Source organism: Bubalus bubalis, chromosome 3, assembly GCF_019923935.1.
Source record: "Bubalus bubalis isolate 160015118507 breed Murrah chromosome 3, NDDB_SH_1, whole genome shotgun sequence".
NCBI classification, from domain to species: domain Eukaryota; kingdom Metazoa; phylum Chordata; class Mammalia; order Artiodactyla; family Bovidae; genus Bubalus; species Bubalus bubalis.
In genome coordinates, this window is record NC_059159.1 from 114,797,030 (window position 1) to 114,820,889 (window position 23,860).

Below are 23,860 nucleotides of genomic sequence, written 5' to 3' on the forward strand. Positions count from 1 at the left end.
AAACAAAAATAGGGTTGCCATATGATCCAGCAATCCTACTCCTGGGCATACATCTGGACAAAACTACAACTTGCAAAGATACATGCACCTCTATGTTAATAGCAGTACTATTCACAGTAGTCAAGACATGGAAACAATCTAAATGTCCATCGATGGATGGATAAAGATGTGATACATATATATAATGGAGTACTACTCAGCCATGAAAAAACAATGAAATAATGCCACTTACAGCAACATGGATGGACCTAGAGACTATCGTATTAAGCCAAGTCAGAAAGAGAAAGACAAATATGATATGTTATCACGTATATGTATAATTTAAATTTGACACAAACGAACCTATCTATGAAACAGAAACAGACTCATGAATATAGAGAACAGACCAGTCGTTGCCAAGGGGGAGAGAGGGTGTAGGAGGGATGGATTGGGAGTTTTGGATTAGCAGATGCAAACTCTTATATACAGAATGGATAAACAAGAAGGGCCTACTGTAACACAGGGAACTGTATTCAATATCCCATGATAAACCATAATAGAAAATACAAAAAAGAATGTATATACATGTATAACTGAATCACTCTACTATACAGTAGTTAACACTATAAATCAACCCTATCAATTAACTATATTTCAATAAAATAAATTTAAAATTTAAAAAAAAAAAACCACTCCCAGCCATTACCTAGAACCAAACTCTCTATGTCAACAATTTAAAAAAGCCACATCCTTTAGCCAACAGTTAAAATGAAGGGAAAATATTTTAATTTCCTCCATTGATATAGCCTGGATTTCTACAAAGGGTGACCTAATCCTAGAGTGACTTTTTGAAAGCCTTTATCTTAAAGGAACTCTCATAAGTATCTTGAAAACAAATCCTCCAATGCACTGGAGGCATACCAAACTGATTCTGTACGTATATATAACTCAGCCCACTTTTCAGAACCTAAGCTTCCATCACTCTCCAATTAAGCCAGTTATGTTGCCTAGGTTCTCTTTGCTTCTTCAGGTCCACTTTCCAACGTGTTCTACCTTGCTTTTCTCCCTGGAAGGCTCCCTCCCTTCACTCTCTAAATTCCACTTGGTTTTGACCCATGAGGGCCACTGGAGGGAGATCAGAGGAGGAAGGAAGGAGGCCTCCTTCTTCCAGAATGCCTCAGGCTGACCATGCCCTGCTCCTTGTAGAATGGCCCTTTCTACAGAATGCCTCAGGCTGACCATGCCCTGCTCCTTGTAGAATGGCCCTTTCTACCCAAAGTTCTCATTCTGGGTCTGGGACTCACCGCTTCCCCTCACTCCTGAGGCCCAGGAACAACAACAGCTGTTCTGTTACTATTCCTGGGTTACCCCACGATTCCTTGTGAGTTCCTCAAAAGTTGCCACTGTCTTTGTAAATACTCCCTTTATTAAATATTTCTTCAATTATCTTTATTTGAATGTGTCATCTCTTTCCTGCTGAGTCCCTGAAACACTAGCACATTTTGCTTTCAAAAGACATGACTTCTTGTCTTCCTCAAAGCCATCAATTATCATGGAGGTCTTTCTTTCTGACCTCAGGTTTGACCTTTTGCCCATTTCAGCCAGAGAAGTACCTTGGATCCTTGGATTTCTCCTCAAGTTAGAAGCCAACACAGCACAAAAGGGCTCCTCTGTGGGTGTTTCTCCCACGAGACAGCTGGGTTGTATCACCTCATCTTAGTGCTCGTGGTTTTCTCTCACTATAAAATTGCTCACCACAAAATACCACATCTGGGACTTACCTAGTGGTCCAGTGGCTAAGACTCCTCGCCCCTAATGCAGGGGGCCCAAGTTTGATCCCTGGTCAGGGAATTAGATTCTACATGCCAGCTACTAAGAGTTATTAGCATGTCACAACTAAAGATCCTGTGTTCCACAACTAAGATCCAGTGCAGCCAAATAAATAGAATATTAAATATATATATATATATATATATATGTATGTATGTATGTACAGATACAGATATTTACACCAAGGGGTCTGATTCTCTCGCCTCCCTCTGGCCTCCAGCCACTGGAGTTGGTGCCACACCTCACAGATGAGAAGCAGCTCACTGACACGACAGTGGCCATGATGGATTTGCTGAGGCAGGAAATAAGTGCTCAAGTGTGAAAAGAGCCCAGTAACTGGTCACATGACAGTGTAAAAAGTCAGAGGTGAGTTCTGACTCAGTTATCCTCAAAATCTCCCTTTGGAAACTTTGGCTCTTGAACTTGAACCTTTCCATGGGACAACAGGAGAATAGGAATAAATACATCAATCTATAGAAATTGAATCTATAGAAAAAGGTTACTCTCTGTTTCATTTGACAAGCACTGAGCTAGAAGGGAGAAGACTTAAGTTCAAGTCTCAACTTTACCATTTTCTCATTTCTGGATGACATTAAACAGCTCACTTATTGAATCAGTTTTTTTTTGTCTATGAAATTGGGATAATAAAACTTGCCATGTCTATTGCAAATGGAAACTGGATGGACTAAAGAAAATATATTTGTTTATCTGCCAGCACTTATTGGAAGTCTACTCTGGGAAGGGCTGGCCAGAAGTGCAGAGGTGGCTGGGGCAGAAGTGGAATGGAGGTGGGGGAGACACCAAAATAACTAAAAAAAAAAAAAAAAAAAGAGAGAGAGAGAGACTAAGGCCTGAATGAAGTGCCAATTTGAATGACATTAAATGACACGTAATTATCACCACCAGGTCACCAAATATAACACACCAAATGATAAAATATAATTACAAAAATAAATGAACAGAGTCAGTGCCAAGTTTGGTCTTCCAGGTTTGGTTCAGGGCAAAACCAGAAAACAGTGAATAAACAAGGGAACACTGTAGTTTACAGAGTATCAATTTACCTTGGAGAAAAGGCAAATGTTTAGAACTGGGATAGAGCCCATTCAAACAGCAAGACCTAGAGAGGAGGCAGTATGCGCTCAAAGAGCCTGATTCTTCTGAAAGCCCAAACAGATCATTAACCAGCCTTGAGAGAGAGTGGACGGATTATTCCTTTTCCCGTTTTTCATTTTCAACATTTACATGGGTGTAAGACCCAATGTACTAACTTCTCAACCAGAAGTCATAGACAGAAAATGTTGATTTCAGAAGGTCTCATGAAAAAAATGTAAAAAGATCTAATGGTGTCACTTAAAAGGAGAAAGACAAATTCTTTCCCATAGTCTTGTTAGGGAAAAAAGGGCCCCAAATCACTAGTTTAAAAAGAAAAAAGAAAGCACAGAGATCACCGTAAGAAGCAGGTCATGGGGAATATGAAATATATTGTATTTAAAAGGTCTTTATTTTAAAAAGTGAAAGTCGCTCAGTCGTGTCTGACTCTTTGCGACCCCATGGACTATAGAGTCCATGGAATTCTCCAGGCCAGAATACTGGAGTGGGTTGCCTTTCCCTTCACCAGGGGATCTTCCCAACCCAGGGATCAAACCAGGTCTCCCACATTGCAGACAGATTCTTTATCAGCTGAGCCACAAGAGAAGCCAAAGAATACTGAAGTGGGTGGCCTCTCCCTTCTCCAGTGGATCTTCCTGACCCAGGAATCAAACCACGGTCTCCTGAATTGCAGGCAGATTCTTTACCAACTGAGCTATCAGGGAAGTCCTTTTCTTATTTTAGGGAGTATCAAATAACTCACCTCGCAGGACTAGGAGACAATGGGATTGACAAACACACTACTATGTATTAATATAAATAGATAATAAGAACCTACTACACAACGGAGGGATCTCTACTCAATACTCTGTTATATATGGGGAAAAGAATCTAAAGCATGGATACATGTATAATTGATTCACTTTGCTATACACCTGAAACTAACATTAACACTGTAAACCAACTATACCCCAAACTGAAAGATACAGCTCCATAAATATAAGGATTAGGTTACTTCTAAACACTGTTTCAAAAGGACACCTGACAACAGCTCCCTCTCTTTTCCATCCCTCTCCCCGCTTTCTCACCCACTGCCCTCTGCTGCATTAATCTACAAAAGACTCAGCAAGTATTACCAGCTTTCCTAGTCTTCTTGAAAATTATTTCCTTTTATCATCCCACACAGCTATATCCTTGCCCCACACCTATAGAAAGCCAACAGAGTTGTATAACAATCATCCCATTTTTACATAATTCCAATGGTGAATTTACAAACGTTCCATCCTTAGTTCCATGCTCTTAGTATATAGTTCAGATTCCTGAATATAACCTCTGATAATGCTAGGTGGCAAGTTGGACAGGCTACAGTGCCCAGTTGTTTGGTCAAACACCAGTCCAGATGTTGCTGTGAAGATATTTTTTAGATATGATCAACACTGAAGTCAGTAGACTTTGAGTAAGGGAGATTACCCTCTGGAATGGGGGTGGGCCTCATCTAATCAGTTGAAGGCCTTAAGAGCAAAGTCTGAAGTTTCCTAAAAAAAGAGGAACGCTCTTCAGATCTACCACAAAGAGACTCTGCCTAAGTTTCCAACCTGCTGGCCTACAGAATTCTGACTCAAGACTGCAACAACTCTTGCCTGAATTTCTAGCCTGTTAGCCTGACCTACAGAATTCAGACTTGTCAGCCTCTAAAACAGTATGAACCAATTCCAATTCCTTAAAACAATTTCCCCTCCCTCTCTTCTCCCTTTCTCATACATATATATTGCTCCTATAGGTTCTGTTTCTCTGGAGAACACTAATACCATTTACCCTTTCTTCACATGACATTCTTGCAACCACACCTTCCTTAAAATAAACATATACATGGTTCTTTTCTTTAAGAAAAGCCCGTGTGCCACAGATTACTCTGCAGATGCTCTGTGTGGCCACACAGGAAAGATCAGGCATATGCCTCACTCTCAGGGGAACTGGCGTGCAATCCTGGGTGGGTCTACAGCTGGAAGATGACCAAGCTGTTGGCAAACGCCTCTGGGAAAATGAATCCTAGGGACTAGAACACAATGGTGAAGATATCAAGGGAGACTTTTATTTCCCAGCACTCACAATAAGTTTTGTTAACAAGAGACAGTAGGTGGGGTATGATGAGAAAACGTATCTTTCCAATGCTCCCTCAGATTCTGAAAATATGGTTTACTGCTCTCCAAACAGTGTGGGAGCTCAGAGAGGGTGTGGCTGGGTGATGTGAGGGCAAGAAGTCAGTTTGCAGTTGGTATATCATCTTACGTATACTATCAGCCTACTTTTATTTTTGAAGATCAGGTTTTAATAAATTTTTTTCTAGATAGTCTTGGTTTTGGCCTATGATTAGATGATGCATCAGACATCTCCAGGTTTTTGGTGTGAAAAATATGGCTATCTTCTCATTGTTTCTGTGATCGCCTTCCAGTCTCCAGATTTCCTTTATGCTGCTCTCCCCCAGTTAACTCAGTAGCCTCTCACCCATTTCTTCACCCTTTCAGACTATGACCTTCCTTTAATGCCTGTCTCAAATTGTGACTGCAACATGACTTCTGCAGGTCTTTTGCATTTTGCTTCCATGGGCTCCTTCTCTTACTAAAACAAAACAAAACCCTAAAACTTTGTTTCACAACTGCATTTGTATAAAGAAATATAATCCACACCAGAATATAAATCACATAGGAATACAATCACTTTTTCTTTTGATTTGAAAAGAAAGTTAAAAACTTCTCATGGGCCTTTTAAAGTGTCATGAGTCCTGGGCACCCTGCCTCCTGATGTAGCTGGATAATAAGCCATCCTTTTTCCTCCCCCATAAAAGTATTCTACACAATTAACACATATATATATATGAAGTCTAAAAAATAGTACTGATAAACCTGGAGATGCAGATGTAGAGAAAAGACTTGTGGACCCAGTGGGGGAAGGAGAGGGTGGCGCCCATGGAGAGAGGAGCACTGACATTAATACACTACCATGTGTAAAACAGCTAGCTAGTGGGAAGAGCTGCACAGCACAGGGGGCTCAGCTCTGCGCTCTGTGATGACCTAGACAGATGGGATGGGTTGAGGGGGCTGTGAGGGAGGCTCAAGCGGGAGGGGATTTATGTACACATATAGCTGATTCACGTTGTATCACAACACTGTAAATAAATTATCCTCCAATTAAAAAAAAAGTATCTACACAAATGCCTCTCTCTTAATTTACTAGCATTAACACATACTCCAGACATAAAGAGGCTCTTTCAAATCCTTGCTTCTTCACTTTTTAACTATAAACCAGAAAAGCAATTCAAACTTCCTAAACATCAGTTTCCTCCCTTGTGTAATCCTTACCTCATGCAGTTGCCATGGTAACATGTGACTCTGCATATACAATCCTTAGAACCTGGTCCAGGGCAAATATCCATAACTGGTAGCTAATTATATTTAAACAGACACTGGCCATCAACTATCTTGATTTAAATATCACACTATTATCTACCTTTTCATTTATGTTGGACTCTTTTATCAAATAACTCCTAGAGGGATGTGACTAAGTTTCAGACCAGCAGTTCTCAAACTACTGTACATCAGAATGCCCTGGAGGAGGTATTGAGACAGAGGAGTGAAGTTCCTGATTGAGGAGGTAATATACCTTCCTAGCAAGTACTAGATGATGCTAGGGCCTGCTGGTTTTAGGGCCCCATTTAGAAAACCACTGTTGTAGATAATTCTACATCCTTCCAAAATCTAGCACAGAGAAAAGCTTTCAAATACTTCAGAGTAAATTATTTAGGTAAAAGGGGAAACAAATGCCAGTGGGAAAATCTGTCCCCTTCCCCAATTGTGAGAAAATGTTCATTCCTGCAGGGGCTGAGCAGAAAGAGATGAGCAAAGAAATCTCATTAAAAGGGGAAAGTGGCACCACTGAACACTATCATCTGCTGGATTTCAGCAGCATGTGCAAAATGCAGACAAGAAGCCAAACAATAGCTCAGCCAACTCAAGGCTGCCTGTGTTCTGAGCTCAATCTATAACAATGCCAGCAGGGCCGCTGGGATCCATCTGCTACTCTCTTTCTGATAACGGGATCTTAGGTCTCTCTGGAAGGAAACAGCTTGACAGGAAGAAAGAAAGATTAGGCCAACTGAAAATGTCTGGATTTATGAAGCTGCACTTGAACAGGGCACAGCTTTTAACTCTTGATAGCACTTTGCTAACCTTCAACATTCCTCCACTGTTCTTTCTGATTTCTCTGTTCCTTTCATGGAGAAATGTGAATGTCAAAGTTCTCTGGACATTTTCTATTGATACACAAATTAAAGTTGCAGGATTCAGTATTGAAGGAAGACTTGAGATCCTCCAGCCCAACCCACCAATTTTATGGATGAGGAAACTTAAATCTAGGGTTAATTAAAACATGTAAGTGGTAGAGCCAGGCTGAAATCCAGCTGCCTTAACATGCAGAGGGCATATGGGTGTATAAAGTCCTTTATGCTCCTAAAATAAGTAGGAGAAAGATACCTAAATGTCCATCAGCAGAGGAATGGATAAAGAAGATGTAGTACACACAGACAATGGAATATTACTCAGCTATTGAAGAATAATGTCATTTGCAGCAACATGGATGGACCTAGAGATTATCATATGAAGTGAGGTAAGTCAGAAAAGACAGATATCATATAATATCACTTATATGTGAAATCTAAAAATAAATTATATAAATGAACTTATTTACAAAGCAGAAACCAACACACGAACTTCAATAACAAACTTATGGCTACCAAAGGGGAAACATTGTGGGGGAAGAAATTAGAAGTTTGGGATTAACATATACATGCTGCTGCTGCTGCTAAGTCGCTTCAGTCATGTCCGACTCTGGGTGACCCCATAGACGGCAGCCCACCAGGCTCCCCCGTCCCTGGGATTCTCCAGGCAAGAACACTGGAGTGGGTTGCCATTTCCTTCTCCAATGCATGAAAGTGAAAAGTCAAAGTGAAGTCGCTCAGTTGTGTCCAACTCTTAGCGACCCCATGGACTGCAACCTACCAGGCTCCTCCATCCATGGGATTTTCCAGGCAAGAGTACGGAGTGGGGTGCCATTGCCTTCTCCGCATATACATGCTACTGTATATAAAAACAGATAATCAACAAGGACTACTGTATAGCACAAGAAACTCTACTCAATACTCTGTAATGGCCTATATGGGAAAAGAATCTGGAAAAGAATGGATTTATGTGTATATATAAGTGGATCATTTTGCATACAACTGAAACTAACATAACACTGTAAGTCAACTGTACTCCAATATAAGCTAAAAACTAAACTTAAAAAAAAAAATGAGTAAGAAAAAGGTACTTTTTTCTCCACTACTTTAAGGAGGAAACTTGTAACTTAAGATACTTTTCACAACATGTCCTTTTGTCCCTGGAAGCAGGGGTGCTTTATCAGAGCAAGTGAAGAGAAATGAACCACTCTACACAGTTTTAGCAGGGCCTGAAAACTTGAGAGCAAGAACGATGTCCACTGGCTACCCAGAAACTTGGCCAGAGCAGACTCTCAAAATCCAAACAGCAAATGAATGAATGAATTACTGGTTTGATGGTTATTTGCTAATTTTCAGTCAATTAAGGAATGCATGTTTCACATTAAGATTTTAAGCCTCCTATGGAGTCTCCTCATTCCCTGTTAGTAAGTTAGATACTCACATAAAAACAGAATCACCTTTTCTATATGACAGGCAGTGTGTCTGCTGGAAAACACAGGTTTTGGAGGTGGAAAACTGAATCTCAGAGCGCCCACTCTGGTTACTTAATTCTCGGCAAGTTATAGAAACTTTCTGAGCCCCAACTCCCCACCCTCCACCAGTATGTATAAAAATTTAAACCTACCACTTCAGGGTTGTTGTCAGAATTAAGTAAGATAATGTGTGCAAACTGCCTTGCACTATGAATAAATGTGTATCTATCCCCCTTCAGTACCAATTAATTATTTAAAAGTAAAACAGGTATTGAGTAGATGAAGGAAGTTAGGTAAGTTAGATGAAATCATAAAGGTAAGTGTAAGACTGTGGATGGAAACTAAAGTGCCTTTTTTGGCTAAAAATGTACACAAATCTCATTATCATTATGGTTATCTAGCAGCTGCTTTCACTGATGTTATGCTTTGCAATACATGTAAGCAAAGCTCCTATCATCTAGATATTCTTCATACTCCATAATCCCTCACAGGTTCCCCAGTCTCTAACAAAAGAGTTTCCAGGAAAAAAAAAAAAATGTTTTTTGCTTACCCGTTTGGTCTTGGTTTCCTTGTTCTGGGCTCAAGAAACTCTGTCTCCTCCTCCATTTCCATTTCAGGGATTATGTTTTGTGGTGAAAGCATTTCCCATTCATTGTCATGGGCGACAGGCTGCAACATAACGGCATCAGGGCCAGCTCTGCCTCGGCTCTTGCTCCTCCGTGATTGGCTGCCCAGATCAGAGGCTTCCCCTAGTGCTAAAGATTCTAGAGGCTTCATTTCTTCCAGAATCTGTATTTGGGGGCTCTGGCCCAAGCTGTGATCAGAGGCTGGCTCCACACCCTCACCAGACCATCCAGGTCCTGAGTCCATGGTCTCTGATGATGGATCACTAACCTCACTACGGCCCAAGACCATCCAACTCTGGTCTTGCCCAGGGCTTTCAAAAGATGATCTCTTATCATCTTTGGAAGACATTCTCTCTGTAGATAGATGATTTCTTTCATTTAAGGAAGCTGGTTGACCTGTGTCCGGGGAGCTGGCTAACTGAGTTTCTGGCAGCCCTTTTTCCTCAGCATCTACGCGAAGCTCTTCTAATTCCGATGTGATTTCTCTAGCTTCACAGGCCTCTGGCTCTGGCAGTGAATTTTCTTCATGGTTTACAAGTATGTAATCCATATGCAATGCATGACGATCTTCTTTCTTCTCAGTGTTCCTTTCCTCCCCATGTTCTGATTTTACCTGCTCAGGCTCTTCAGTAGGAATTATTTTTTCTTCTTCCAACTCTAATATTCCCTCACTGGCACCTAGAAGTGAAAAATGAAGGTGAGAAGGAGAGAACAAGGCTTCATTAACACATTATGTGACTTGTGATCTTTGCAAATGATCTATCTAAAGAGAGAGAGTTTAAAAAATACTTTTATTTTGTAGAGCTGTTTAATTTGCATGCACTCTCAAGGATAGTTATTATATAAGCAGTAGATATTACTGCAGTAAGTCAAGACTTGGTTAAGCATGCACTGCAAATGTATGTACTTCCTACCAACATTGGTAGGAAGAGTGCATTTTACAAATGCATTAATTGAATGAAAGCGCAATTTCTCAAGCGTGGAGGAATGAAAGGCTTCTTACCACTTGGTGGTCCTATATCTCCACCTGCTGGTGAATCTGAATGATCTGTTTCTACTTCCCAGTCAATGTGTGATGGAGACAACTCAGGGTTGGCATCGATTCCGACAGGCAAAGGAACTGACTCAGGGTCTTCGTGAATGTGCAGTACAACTGGCTGGCCTTCAGGCTGTCTGTCTGTGGTCTCAGCATGGTTTTCCTGGTTTCTTTCATCAGGAAGGGCAGAAAGCAGTATCTCTGCTGCTTCGCTCCCCAGAGACTCATCCTCTGGAGTCCCAGATTCCTCTGTGGTTTTGATGCCAGGAGTAGGTTCCGTGAGATAGGACAAATCAAAGGGAGGTGTGTAAGGTGCCAACTCATGCTTCAGGGTGTCTTCTTCCAAGGGAGGCTCACCACCATAGACAAAGTGTTCAGGCTCTTTCATTAAGTCTTCATCAATATTTTGGCCCATGACATCATACTCAAAGTCACCCCACGAGGCTTCAGATGAACAGATATCTTGCTTCCCTGTCTCCACATCAAATGGCGTTTCAGGAATGCCTTCTGATAACGTCAACTTACTCATGTCATCTATTGTTCCCGTGGACGTGTTGAGACCTGAGGCATCGCTGAGACTGTGGTCGAAGGCAGCTTCACTGACATCCAGACAAGTGTCCGAGGCTAGCAAAGCATCAGGAACCGTGGCAGGATTCTCAGTAACAGAGGGCTGCTCATGGTCCAACAAGTCCCCTGCATCGGTCTGCCTCTGAGGAAGAAAGTCTTCTGATATCGAAGACCTACTGTCGTCCACAGTTGGCTCTTGGTAAGTTACACAAATACCAGTTTCCACATTTTCAATCATTGAGATTGTTCTGTCAAGAGGTTCCAAAATTGGTGCCATATCTGGGTTGTGTCCTTGTTCTGATGCTTTTAAGCCTGTATTGTTTTCACCATTAATTTCAGAAGGTTCAGGAAAACACTCGCGAGAGGAAGGCTGAGATGAGTCATTTGTGTTTGTCTGCTCGCTGACTGGAGGCAGTGGAATGACATTTTCAGAGGACAGTTCTGAAGTATAAGGGACAAATTCCTGCCCAGGCTCCTGTCTGGATTCTTCATCTATCTCTGGCTCGGTGAGATATAACTCACTGGCTTCCCTTTCAGGTCCCAGCCCAGCATCAGTGTGCTGCTTCGTCTCTGGCTTTACTTCATAATCATGACAAACATCAGGGCTGTTGGAAGCCTGGGAATTGCTGTCGTGGTCACAGTGAGTCAGTATATCAGGATTCTCACCATCTGTCTTCACACTGAAGGGCTGTTTCACACCCATCCACAAGTCGGGCGAAGCTGAGGCCAGGTGCCCACCCTCTTGGAAGTTGCCGTGTAAAATATCTGGAACAAACGTGCCCTGGGGGCCCTCAGTAGGGGTAGAGTCACTCCATTCAGAGCCTGACTTGTTCATCATCCGGGTGGGAGAACTGACAGCAGGGAAATCTTCAGAGGTCATGTTTGAATTTGTCATTTCACTTGGGTGTGATTTTTCTTCTTCCCACCAATTTGTTTCTTGACACTCAGTTGTTGCTACACCAGATACAATGCATCCATTTTCATCTGCGTAAGTACAAGACGAGTCTGGCTGGTCCCAGGCAGACAGCACTGAATTCTGACACAGTTCTTGCGTAGGCACTTCAGAGGAGAGTTCGTCACCGGCAGAAGACATGAAGGTTTGTTCTCTGGAATCTGTGTCTTTAATTTGTTCCAATATTACAAGTTGGTTAAGCTGATCAGCTTCTGGGTCTGGCTGTCTTGGTTGAATGTTCCAAAGCTGCTCGTGGGCATTCTCCCCATTATGATCTAGAAAGGGTGACTGATGGTTATCATCAAAAGGATTGGTACCAGGCAGTGCCAGGGATTCAGTATCACCCTGAATGGGCACTCCCCAAGGACCCATGTTTTCGCACACTGAGGAATTCATTTCTAGCACAGCACTTGAGTTAGATAATTTCCCTTCAAATGCACTCTCGATTGGTCGCCCTTCCTGTAGGGAGGCCTTCCACCACTCCGTGCTCTCAGTTGAGAAGTCAGCCATTTCCAATTTAGAGTAATTTTCATTATTTGGTTCAGCTTTGGGAGATATTTGCCATATGACATCCCCTGTCCTCCCTGTTTCTGGAGAAGACCTTGTCTCCTTATCGACTGCTGTTACCTGTAATTCAGTCTCCCTTACTGGTGAGAAATGCCAGTGATCAGGGCTGCTTTGTTGATCATCACAGGATGGATTTGACTTATTCTCATTCTCTGCTTGCTCTGGACTGCCTCTATAGACAGAACATTGCTCAGATTCAGGATCTGCTGCAGCCAAGGACTTATTAGATTTATTTAATGAATCCCAAGCTCTGAGTTCACTCGGAGCCACTTGACAAGTATCTGAATGGATCTCTTTCTCCACTGACTCTTCATAGCCTTCACCATCATCATCAGAACCTGAGCTTGTTGAAATGAAGCTGGTGTCCTCTGGCTGTACAGTTTCAGGAAGATCACGTTCACTTTTCTCCTGATGGCTGACCACTAGCTTTCTTTCCTGATATGCATCTGAATATTCAGAATATCTACCTGTTTCTGGGCTGGATAAAGAAGAAAAGGAATCACCATCTATTGAGTCACCCCAAAACTCTAAAAATTTAGGAACCTTGTGATCTAAGCTCCTTTCAAACCTGTCCATTCTGTTTTTCTCCAAATCCTGCATTTCAGCAACTACTTCTACATGACCATCAGTAGTCATTAGTTCAGATTCTTGGCGATTCTGTGTACTCCAATCATTTCGATTTTCCTTCTGATGCCCAGTATTGAGTCCTTGGTCCCAGGAAGGCAGTGTAGCCGAAGAATCATTTATGTCAGGACTGGATGCACTTGAAAGTGTATACTCACTAGAAATACTATCTCTGTCATCATTTCCTGATAAATTGGCTCTGGGAGGGCTGTTTTCAGTATTCCTAACTTCAAGATTCATAGTTGTCTCAGAACTTGCACCACTGACCAGCACATCACTGTCTTTAAGGCCATCCCAAGAGTCAAGGCCTTGGGGACATTCATCAGATGGCTCTTGGTTAATTTTCTCTGGCTCCAGAATGTCACATTCTTCAGATTTCTCCACATCCACTTGAGGCAGAGACACACTTTTTGTGGAATTCAGCCTATCTGGAATTTCAGTAGTTTCGCTTGAATTTCTTCTGGGGCTTATGAGGTGCTCTTCACACATCTCTCTTGCTGGCAAGTGATCTTCGGACACCTCTGTTTGCACATCACAGGGGTCTGGAGTGTAAGACCCCTTCTCCTGCTCTAATACTTCCTGGGGTTCCTTGGTCTGAGGACTGGAAGTCACTGAAAAATTTATGATTTTGCCTGGTTCATTGGAGATTTCTTGATGATCAGATGCAGCTGGGGATGGGCATTCCTGGCTACCTTGCCCTTTTCCAGAAGGTTCTGAGGCTCCATCCATTAGCTCATCACTGGAATGCTCCCTATCAGCAGCTCCGTGGAATTCCTTCTCACTTTCCTTTTGCCCATAGCTAAGACCCTTCCAGGGATCTGAGCATGCAAAATGCTCTGGATTCTCAAGTCTGGTCACCAAATATGACGTATCACTTGGCAGGGTTCCTCTGCATGTGTCCTGCTTGTCAGGATCGATTGTTTCAGACTCACTGGCTTCAGAGGCTTCCAGCACGTCTGCAATGTGACTATCCTGAATTTTTTCTAATGAGCTGGTTGTTTCAGGAGGTGATCTGCTCTGTTCTGTATCTGTAGCATACGATGGGCTAGGTAATATTAATGATGACATGGCATTATCTCTCATGACAGAATCCCAAATACTATTCGCAATCAGCTGCCCACTTTTCTCATTCAGCACGTGGTATTCATCAGGAGCCACGTCCAGGCTGTGCTCAGAAGAGGCAGGGAGTTCCCAGTCTGCCTGATTTGCCTCCTGATAGTCCACGCCCCAGGGTTCTACCTGTCTCACTGAAAATCGGGTTTCAGGTTCGCTACCTTCCACCATGTACCCTTGTGCCTGACCTTCACCAGTGATGGCCACGCCCGCACTGCAGTCATCCCAGTCCAAGTCATTGTCCATATCCGAGATGGTTGCAGTAGACTGAGTGTCCTCCAGGATCACTCTGTTCCACGTGTCGAGGTTGTCAGGGGCTGCCTGCCGGGCGTCAGCACTGCTGTGCAGAAGTGTGAGCTGTCGGTTCGTCTCGTTGTACAGCTGCATCATGCTGGGGTCGTCATAACTGGACTGGCTGCTTTCCCCCGTGTCATCCTCAAGGGAGACATTCTGATCGTCCGTGGGCTCTACTTGGAGTAGATCTTTATCTGGGCTGTGGGTGGCATTTATTTCTGCGCCACCATCTGCCTGAGATGAAGCCCACATTTCCAGGTTCCCAGGACCTGAACTCATTTGATTTCTTGGTGGCTGCTGCGGGGACTGAGGAGGCATGTCAGCGCCCCCTGCAGTACAGTTAGCATCTTGTGACTCAAAACCCTCCTCTTTAGTGAGTGGCTTGTCTTTGGTTTCTTTCTCCTCTTTGGCCAATGTTGGTGAAGTATAAGAGTCAGAGGTGGAGTAGTTGGTATCTAAGGGGGAGGGCATTGAGTCTTCCCTGACGTTGGATGCACTGTAGTCAGAACATTTATAGGATAAGAAGGAGTCCTCCCAAGGTGCTGGGACATCTGAACCTCCTTCCTTGTTACTCTCCTCGAAAAGATTCCAAGAATCTACATTTTTGTACATTTTGCCCCTAATTGTTGGGTCCACCACACTGTTCTGATGGTCCTTTGCTGGTTTAGAACTATTCCATGGATGATCCAGATCAGATGTGGGATTTCCAGATATGAGAATATCATCCCTGGGGTCATGGTTCTTCTTGCCCCAGATTTCTTGAACCGCTTCATTATTGGCTTCAGTGGGTGAACTGTCCACGAGGTCTTCTGAAGGGAAAGCGATCCCACTTTTGGCCATGGCCCACTCGTTTGGGTCTCTCACAGAAGGTGTCTCGCTACTCGTTGGGTGCAGATTCCAAGTGTTTTTCAAAGCTTTGGCATCACCTTCTTCACCAAATGCACTCCAGGCTGGGAATGACGCTGCAGCAGCTGGTTCCTCATTCTCTGTGGGGTTTCCCCACGGCTCAGGCATGGCTGTGGGAGAGCGGTCAGAACGCCACAGGGCAGCGAAGTCTTCTATCAGGTGGTTTGTTCCGTGAGGAGAAACATTGAGCAAACATGATTTCTCAGGGGGCATGTCCTGAAACTGGAAGTTTTTCTCATCTGAGTCTTGAATATTCTTGTTGCCCAGCCCAGGCTGACCAAATTCTGACTCCCAGGGACTTGACTTTGGGAAGTCAAGATTCTTGGGAAATATAGAGTCTGAGGCTCTCCTATCAGCTGGGCTTGGCTTATGATCTTTCCAGGACTCAGGGCTCTGGAAGACAGATTCCTGCTTGCTGGAACTCCATGCATCCACGATATTTTTAGAGTCGATTTCCAAACCATCCCACCAGCTGCTGCATCGTGCCCGGGTTAGAGGTGGCCCTGGGTGGCCTGTGTTGACTGTCTTGGGGGTCACGTCTTCTGAATAGAGCAGAGCTGGTTCTTCAGTGGATGGTGAGCTTTCCACAAAGCTATTCATAGGTGTTGGTGGGATCCTCTTTCCAACAGTTTTTAGACTTTCTGGAGAAGGAGATTCATCTTGCATAAAACCTGTCAGGCTCAAATTTCTTTCAGAATCACCCCCGGGACTTTCTTGTCTCTGGACAAACTCCTCATCAAATTCCACGAGGCTCTCTTTGCCAGCCCCTGACAAGAGAGAACTGGATGAATAATTAGGCATGTCCATCCCCCTCCTGTCAAGTTCTTTAGACCCCATGGTGAGCTGTCCTTCTGAGGAATCGCTGTTGGGGAAGAAGTCATCTGTTGGGGAGTAGTCAGCAGAATGGGAGGATGGTTGAGACTGCCCAGAAACCCTGGGTGCTGGGTCAAAGTTGAAAAGGTCGAATGATTGACCATGTTCTCCAGAGCGGGCATGCTCCTCCGCTACTGCTCCTTCGGGGATGGGACTGTAGGAGTCAAACCCTGGGAGGAGGCTGTGGTGAGGCCCTGCCCCTTCTCCCACAGGGCTGTCATCACTGAGGAACACGGAGCTCTCCTTGGATGAGCGGCTGCTCCTGATGGTGGCCAGCCCACTGTCTGGGCTCACCAGGTCCGCATTGACATCCACCTGGGCCTGGTTAGAATCACCGAGATCGGGAGGATTTTCCATGAAATTCACAGAGCTGGGCTGTGGCTCTACATCAGAACCATACAACTCCATAATCCCTGAAGATCCCTGGGAGAGTGGGGCACTGCCTGCCACCGCTTCTGTGGAGGATGTCCGGCTGTTGGAGGCCATCTCAGGACACCTCCTGTTGATGACTTCCTTGACAAGGAGAACCACCTGATCACAAGTCACCGAAGGGTTCTCCTGCTGGTACACCAGGATCTCATCACAGCCACACTCAAAGGGTTCCAGCTCCAGGCAAGGGTTCTGGCACTCTTCCAGTTCACAGCAGATCTGTAGGGGAGGAACAGGGATTTGTGTGAGCACTCAGGTTCTATTTGCCCTTTGCAATTTGTCTTTCTTAATTTTTTGTAATATAAAATTAATCTGTGTTCATCTGTCTAGAAAAAAAGACAGAACTGAGAATAGTAGAATGAAAAACACACCAAATTCCACTTAATTTACCACCACATTCTCTAATCCAACCAAACTGGCTTTTTGTTGAACCCCAAATCCAGTTGCTCAGTTTTGCTGGCTCTAAAAAGTTATAGGTAAAGAGAGATAAAACTACTTAAATCCTTTCCTCAGTATAACTTAATGCCATCATCCAACAGGAGCAAAATTCAGCTTTGCGAAAGGCAGAGATAATGCTAGTTGTAGACAAAACTGGGGGGAAAATATTGGACTAGGGAAAATGATGCAGAAGGAAGACTCCTGTTTGTCATAGGCAGCTGAGACCTGCTTTAAGGTAAAGGAGAAAGTAGGAAGAGGAAGCAGTTTCCAGGGGCAGCTTTCTCAACAGCACTCAGGCTCCAGCCTTCTCTTCCTGCCCCTGGAAGCACTGACACTGAGCCCAGGATAGACAGAGCTTCCGTGGAAAGTAGGGAGATGTGAGGCCAAAACTGCGCTGTAGCTCTATGACTTCCTGGGAAATGCTGAGGACATTTTGCACACTGGGCCTTTGAAATGGCCCCAGAGGATAAGTGGAGGTAATAACAACAAAAACAGTTATAAATACAGAGCTCACATAGACAATAATAATAATAATAATTAACATTCATTGACTGCTCTCATATGCCAGGCACAGTTCTAAGGATTTTATGTGCAATATCTCCTTTAATCCTCACAATAATTCTACAAGGTAGAAAATTTTCAAAAAATTATTTTTTATTCATTTTTGACTGTACTGGGTTTCCACTGCTGCTTGGGCTCTTTTCTAGTTGCAGCAACTGAGGGTACCCTTCGTTGAGGTGTGTGGGCTTCTCATTGAGGTGGCTTCTCTTGTTACAAAGCAGGGGCTCTAGGCTTCAACAGTTGTGGCTCCCAGACTCAGGCCCATTAGTTATGGCACAATATGCTCATTTGCTCTGCAGCATGTGAAATCTTCCTGGATTAGGGATCGAACCTGGGTGTCTTGCACTGGCAGGTGGATACTTAACCACTGAGCCACCAGGGAAGCCCCATAGTAGCCCTCTTGTTATCCCCATTTTTTCAGTGAGGAAATAGAGACACAGAAAGTTTAAATAATTTGACCAACAACACGCAGCTATCAATGGATGGAGCCACATTTTTTAACTCAGGCAACTGAGCTATAGAGGCTGACCATTAACCAACTGTGACCACATGGTCAAAGAAGGATTCCTCTAGAACAATCCTGACTTTGTGTTGCTTAAGATCTCAAGGAGATGTCTCTTAAGTGATAGATGGGGAGGGCTGGTGAGGAGAGACAGAGTGGAGTCAACTCAAGGGCTTCTAATCCCTTCATCTATCTTCTACTTCTGTCTGTTTTAGATTAACCAATATTTAAATCAGTTTGCTACAAAAAGTGAGTTGAAACCACTGTTTTAGAGGCTTAGGAGACCTTAGTCCTGTCCCTAGGAAACCAGTGGCCAAAGATATAATAAAATTTTATTTATAAGACATAACAAAAGCTTTGAAACTGTGCAGAACAAAGTACTGAAAAAGCCACAGGCTGGTGATGCAATTCACAGATGGGTCAGAAGGGTATCAGATGCATCTGCAGCAAGAGAAGGGGGCTTGTTCACATTTGGACTTAAGGGCACAGAGAACCTGGAGAGTGTCAAGAAATGGATCTTTGGGGGGACAGAAAGTGAGGATGTTGAAAAGAAGGGAGTTGAGACTTCACCTCTAGCAATCTGTGAGTAGACCAGGTGTCTAAGCCATTAGTGAGGAAAGATAAGTGATGAAATGCTTCTATGTCTGTGTCATCCATATTATAATGAATTATGTATAGTCTCATATTAGTTATTAAATATGCCTGATTTGGTATATCACTGCCCTATTTTCATTGACTTTTTTTTTTTTCCAAAGGAATTTTTTTTTTTTAAATTTACTTATTTATTTTGGATGCACTGGGTCCTTGTTGCTGTGTGGGCTTTCTCTAGTTGTGGTGAGCAGGGGTACTACTCTTCACGGCGGTGCATGGGCTTCTCACTGTGGTGGCTTCTCTTGCTGCAGAGCACAGGCTCTAGGCATTTGGGTTTCAGTAACAGTAGCATGCAGCCGCAATAATTGTGGTTCGTGGGCTCTAGAATGTGGGCTCAGTAGCTGTAGCGCATGGGGGTCTTAGTTGCTCAATGGCACATGGAATCTTCTAAGACCAGGAATTAAACCCATGCCCCCTGCATTGACAGGCAGATTCTTATCCATTGCACCATCAGGGAAGTCCTAATTTTGTCTACTTCTTATATTACGAAAACGTTGGGTTAAAAGACTCAGCTCTCAACCAAGATGGTTTGACTGATTACCCAAACAGAATTTTATTATAGTACCTGAAGGAAAACTTTTTTTGAAAAATCTATGTTTTTCTCCGACATGTCCAAGGTATCCAAGGTATTTGATTAGTGGCTGTGTCAAAATACTAACTTTGATTAAAGCTTCAGATCAGTTATTAAGCATTGGGAACCAAACAGGTATTTAGTCAGGGAATAAATTTTGTTAGTTATTACCAGGTAGCAATCCTCAAAGCAAACAGCACCCAAAGGATGATGACTTTTATTTGGGTGAAAAAGATATGATCTTTCTCTTTATAGATTCAGCCAAGAAAAGAAATGGTTATGGGGCTCTTTTAAAGTCCCTATATGGGTGAAGGGAGTCAAAAGGTACAAACTTCCAGTTATAAATAAGTCACAGGGATGTCATGTACAGCTTGGTGACTATAGTTAACAACGCTGTATTGCATATTTGAAAGTTGCTAGGAAATGGCAACCCACTCCAGTATTCTTGCCTGGAGAGTCCCATGGACAGAGGAGCCTGGAGGGCTACTATCCATAGGGTTGCACAGAGTTGGACAGAACTAAAGGGATTTAGCTCGCACACAAGAGAGTAGAGAGTAGTTCTCATTGTAAGAAAAAAAATTATATATTATAAAAAATATATAATTATATAAAAATATCTATATATATGATGGATGTTAACTAGACTTAATGTGGTGATCATTTTGCAACATATACAAGCACTGAATCATTATGTTGGACACTTGAAATTAATATTAGGCTATCTGTCAATTATACCTCAATTAAAAAATGAAAAAAAGCCAACATTTACCTCACTGCCAATTCTGGTTAGTAACAGAGCATAACAGCTAAAAACTTAAAAACTGAATTAAAGCACTTAAAACTAATTAATTAATTAGTTAATTAATTTATAGCATCAAAACTAAAAATTTGAGAAATAACTAGCCAAATGTGCAAAGTACCCCCAACATTTCTTCTTTTAAAGTAACATTTAAGCTACCATCAATTTATTTATTTATTTATTTTGGGCTGTGCTGGGTCTTCGCTGGGCTTTCCTTTAGTTGCACCAAGCAGGGGTTACTCTCTAGTTGCAGTGCACGGGCTTCTCACTGTGGTGGTTTCTCCTGTTGTGGAGCACAGGCTCTAGAGCACATGGGCTCAGTAGTTGGAGCTTCCAGGCTCCAGAGCACAGGCTCAATAGTTGTAGCACATAGGCTTCGTTGCTCCCCTGCATGTGGGATCTTCCCAGATCGGGGATTGAACCAGTGTCTCCTGCATTGGCAGGTAGATTCTTTACCACTGAGCCACCAGGGAAACCCAGCCTCCAACATTTCTTAAAACTCAAATTCTAGGACCTTATCTCTTGGGCCAGTTTCTCTAAGCCACCAGTCCATTGCCATCTTCTACCCCATGTTCTGAGAGCCAGCAGATGGGGATTCGTGAAATCGTTGGGTCAAGGAAGTTCTTACCTGACTGCACAGCTCTAGGTTCTCAGAGTACACAGCGATCTGTTGTCTGGGTTGCTGCTCCTCCGACAGGTAACTGGACAGGAGGATGAGGACATCAAAACCAAACTTGTCTGTGAATGCTTTCAAATCACTGGTGATATTGCTGTGAAATGTACAGTTCTGAAACAACAGGCAATTTGATATTAATGTCAAGCTGCTCGGCTCTGGTGAATCATGCCACAAATTTGTCCAGTCTTAAGATGTATTACCAATGATACTTATTATTAGATACAAATGAAATAAATAGTTTGCTTTGAGAAAGTTTGCAAATTTTTCATACTATGGCTTGAAATATACATTCCTTGTTTTGTTTTGTTTTCCTAAACCAAGAAAGGAAGGCATCGTTGCTGTTACCATTAAGAACAGTTTAGAGAGGAACAAATAGCTTACCATCTTTTCCCTAAAATGTTTGACTTTGTAAAACGTACTTTTCCTTTTATTGTTCACATGACATAGGAATGTCTGTAGAATATTATTACAACCCACTAGAAAAGTAGGAGGAAGTTATTGTTTTTTTCTGTAATTATTTTCTAATGATTATTAACTCCAAGCAGAATTCCTGAGGATATACTCAGCTGAGTTTACCAAATTCTTTTTATTCCAATGTAGAAATCTAGGAGATTTGTGTCAGGGATGTAATGTCAGATCTGCTTGCTCTTTCTATGTGATATCTAAAGAGGAATGAATAACTGGAAAAGGGACCCATCATCACAGAATATACCCAGACCTGTGGCTCACATCATCTGTGGGAATGTTCTGGCCTTTTTGAATTTTATTAACTACAATGAGACCTACTTTTTGTCTGCATGGTTATTTCTCTTTCTTAAAACAATACTGCTAAGTCGCTTCAGTCATGTCCGACTCTGTGCGATCAGCCCACCAGGCTCCCCCGTCCCTGGGATTCTCCAGACAAGAACACTGGAGTGGGTTGCCATTTCCTTCTCCAATGCATGAAAGTGAAAAGTCAAAGTGAAGTAGCTCAGTAGTGTCTGACTCCTAGCGACCCCATGGACTGCAGCCCACCAGGCTCCTCCGTCCATGGGATTTGCCAGGCAAGAGTACTGGAGTGGGTTGCCATTGCCTTCTCCCTAAAACAATACACTGAAGACCATATGTTACCCCCTAGCATAATGCCTGGCATATACTAGTTGCTCAAGAAAAGTTTGTTGAATGATTGGAATAAATAAACAGCTTTATTCATTCATTGGAATGAATAAACAGCTACATAATCCTTTATCATAGTGTGTGTATGTGTGTGTGTGTGTGTGTATATATATATACACATATATATAATATTAATAACACCTGTAAATGACAATCGCATAATCTTCACCTGATAATCCATAGCTCTACTCAATGAAAATCACCTTAATGTGCATTCAAGAGATATAAAGAATTCTGTTAATTTTTTCCTCATTACAAAGTCATCAGAATTATGCATGGCACTGGTAAAATATTAAAGCAGTACAGAAAAGCAGCCCATAGGAAGTGGAAATACCACACACCTCCACCTCAAATAAGAAGAGCTAAACAGTGCAGCACATACAGGTGCAGACTTTGTTCATGTCCAGATGAATGTTTGTATATGGTAGCTCTTTAACAGTTGTGGATTCAATATTCGTAGCTTAGACTATTTACCAGCCACTTGAAATATCCAATAATACATGTACTCTGTAATTCTGCTGAGCTAAATGTCAAGGTTGATGAGGTCACCAAGAGAGAAAATGAGAAACCTGGTCATTGGGTGGACCCAACCCATCAGTGGCTTCCCTGCCTCTAGGAGCCTTGCTGTCTTCTCCTGTGGCCACTACTCTCATTAGCTATCTCATGAGGCTACTTTCACTTTTGGTTACAAGGAAGTGCACATGGGAATTCACAAAGATCTCAGGATATATTGCTGATGAATACAAAGGATCTATTGTATGGACCTGGTAATGAAACATATGATGCTCAAATACAATAGCTTTTGGAAGTATGCGCACAGTCAGCTTTCATGCATTTAATTTATTGTCCAAGTGTCATAATAATAATCTTTAAATAAGTACTTCAAAAATTAATTCACTCACAAAAGTAGATTTTTAGAATGAGGTTTTAATTGGACCTTATACACAATGTGCATTCAATAGATAAAATTATTTCAAATCATTATTGGTGTTAACTATCAAGAATCTCAGTGCTGAGCTTCTTGCTATTATGAATTGCAAAAAAAGATGAGGTCCTAAAGGAAAACAATAATGGACAACAACCATGTACATCTTATCTTCAATGACTAAAGGCTTTGGCATACAAAGACTTAGAATTTTCCTTTCAAAATATTTTTTTCATGATGTGCATAAACTCATTTGCCCCAACATATTTATAAACCCTTGAAAGAAGACACACCACTTCTAAAAGATTCTGACACATGATAGTACTTACCATGACACTTCTAGCTGGGTCCCTCACACAAGAGAAAGCAGGTTTTACTGGTACCTGAGTGCAAGATTAGCACTCAAGAGAATCAGCATTATTCAAAGCCCTACTTGCAGAACATGTGCTATTCAAAAAAGTTGGCTGAGCTCCAATCTCTCTGGACTTTGTATTAAAATGATGGCTCCAAGATCTTGCTAAACTCTAATCCAGCAGCACTGACATCATCAGGCATCTTGTTAGAAAAGAAGGGTCTCAGGTCACACTCCAGACCTACTGAAGCAGAATCTGTGTTTCCCACAAATCCTAGGCAATTCAAATGCACATGGAAATCTGAAAAGCACTGCTCTGGGGAGCCATTTTTAATTTATATATTTTCCTGTGAATCAACCCTTTGCACTCAGTGCTGTCATGGGCCTTTTACTGACTCAGGCCCTCAGCTCCCTGCTGTTCATTCCGGCCTCATGATTAACATCCCCTTGGGATGTGTACTTTTAGGCTACTTTGTCAGAGGTTCTCATTTAGCAGCCCAGGATTGGGTCCAAGAATCTGTAATTTCATTATGTACCTCAAGTGATTCTTAGAATCAAGCTCCTTTGTATAATTCCCCAGTTTTCCTCTGGGTGGCCCTG

The 23,860-nt window shown here is 42.5% G+C and overlaps 1 protein-coding gene across 7 annotated transcripts in view; it reads right to left on the minus strand.

Moving 5' to 3' along the window:
• The window catches only part of PRUNE2 (prune homolog 2 with BCH domain), a 292,193-nt gene that overhangs the window by 77,341 nt on the left and 190,992 nt on the right, over nucleotides 1–23,860 (minus strand). For all 7 annotated transcript variants that reach the window (XM_044939965.2, XM_044939959.2, XM_044939960.2 and 4 more), the window contains exons 7-9: nucleotides 20,781–20,939; nucleotides 10,273–16,849; nucleotides 9,194–9,947 (exon numbers count right to left, since the gene is read on the minus strand). In XM_044939965.2, the coding sequence (XP_044795900.1) occupies nucleotides 9,194–9,947; nucleotides 10,273–16,849; nucleotides 20,781–20,939 (7,490 nt within the window). The remainder of the gene's footprint in view (nucleotides 1–9,193; nucleotides 9,948–10,272; nucleotides 16,850–20,780; nucleotides 20,940–23,860) is intronic.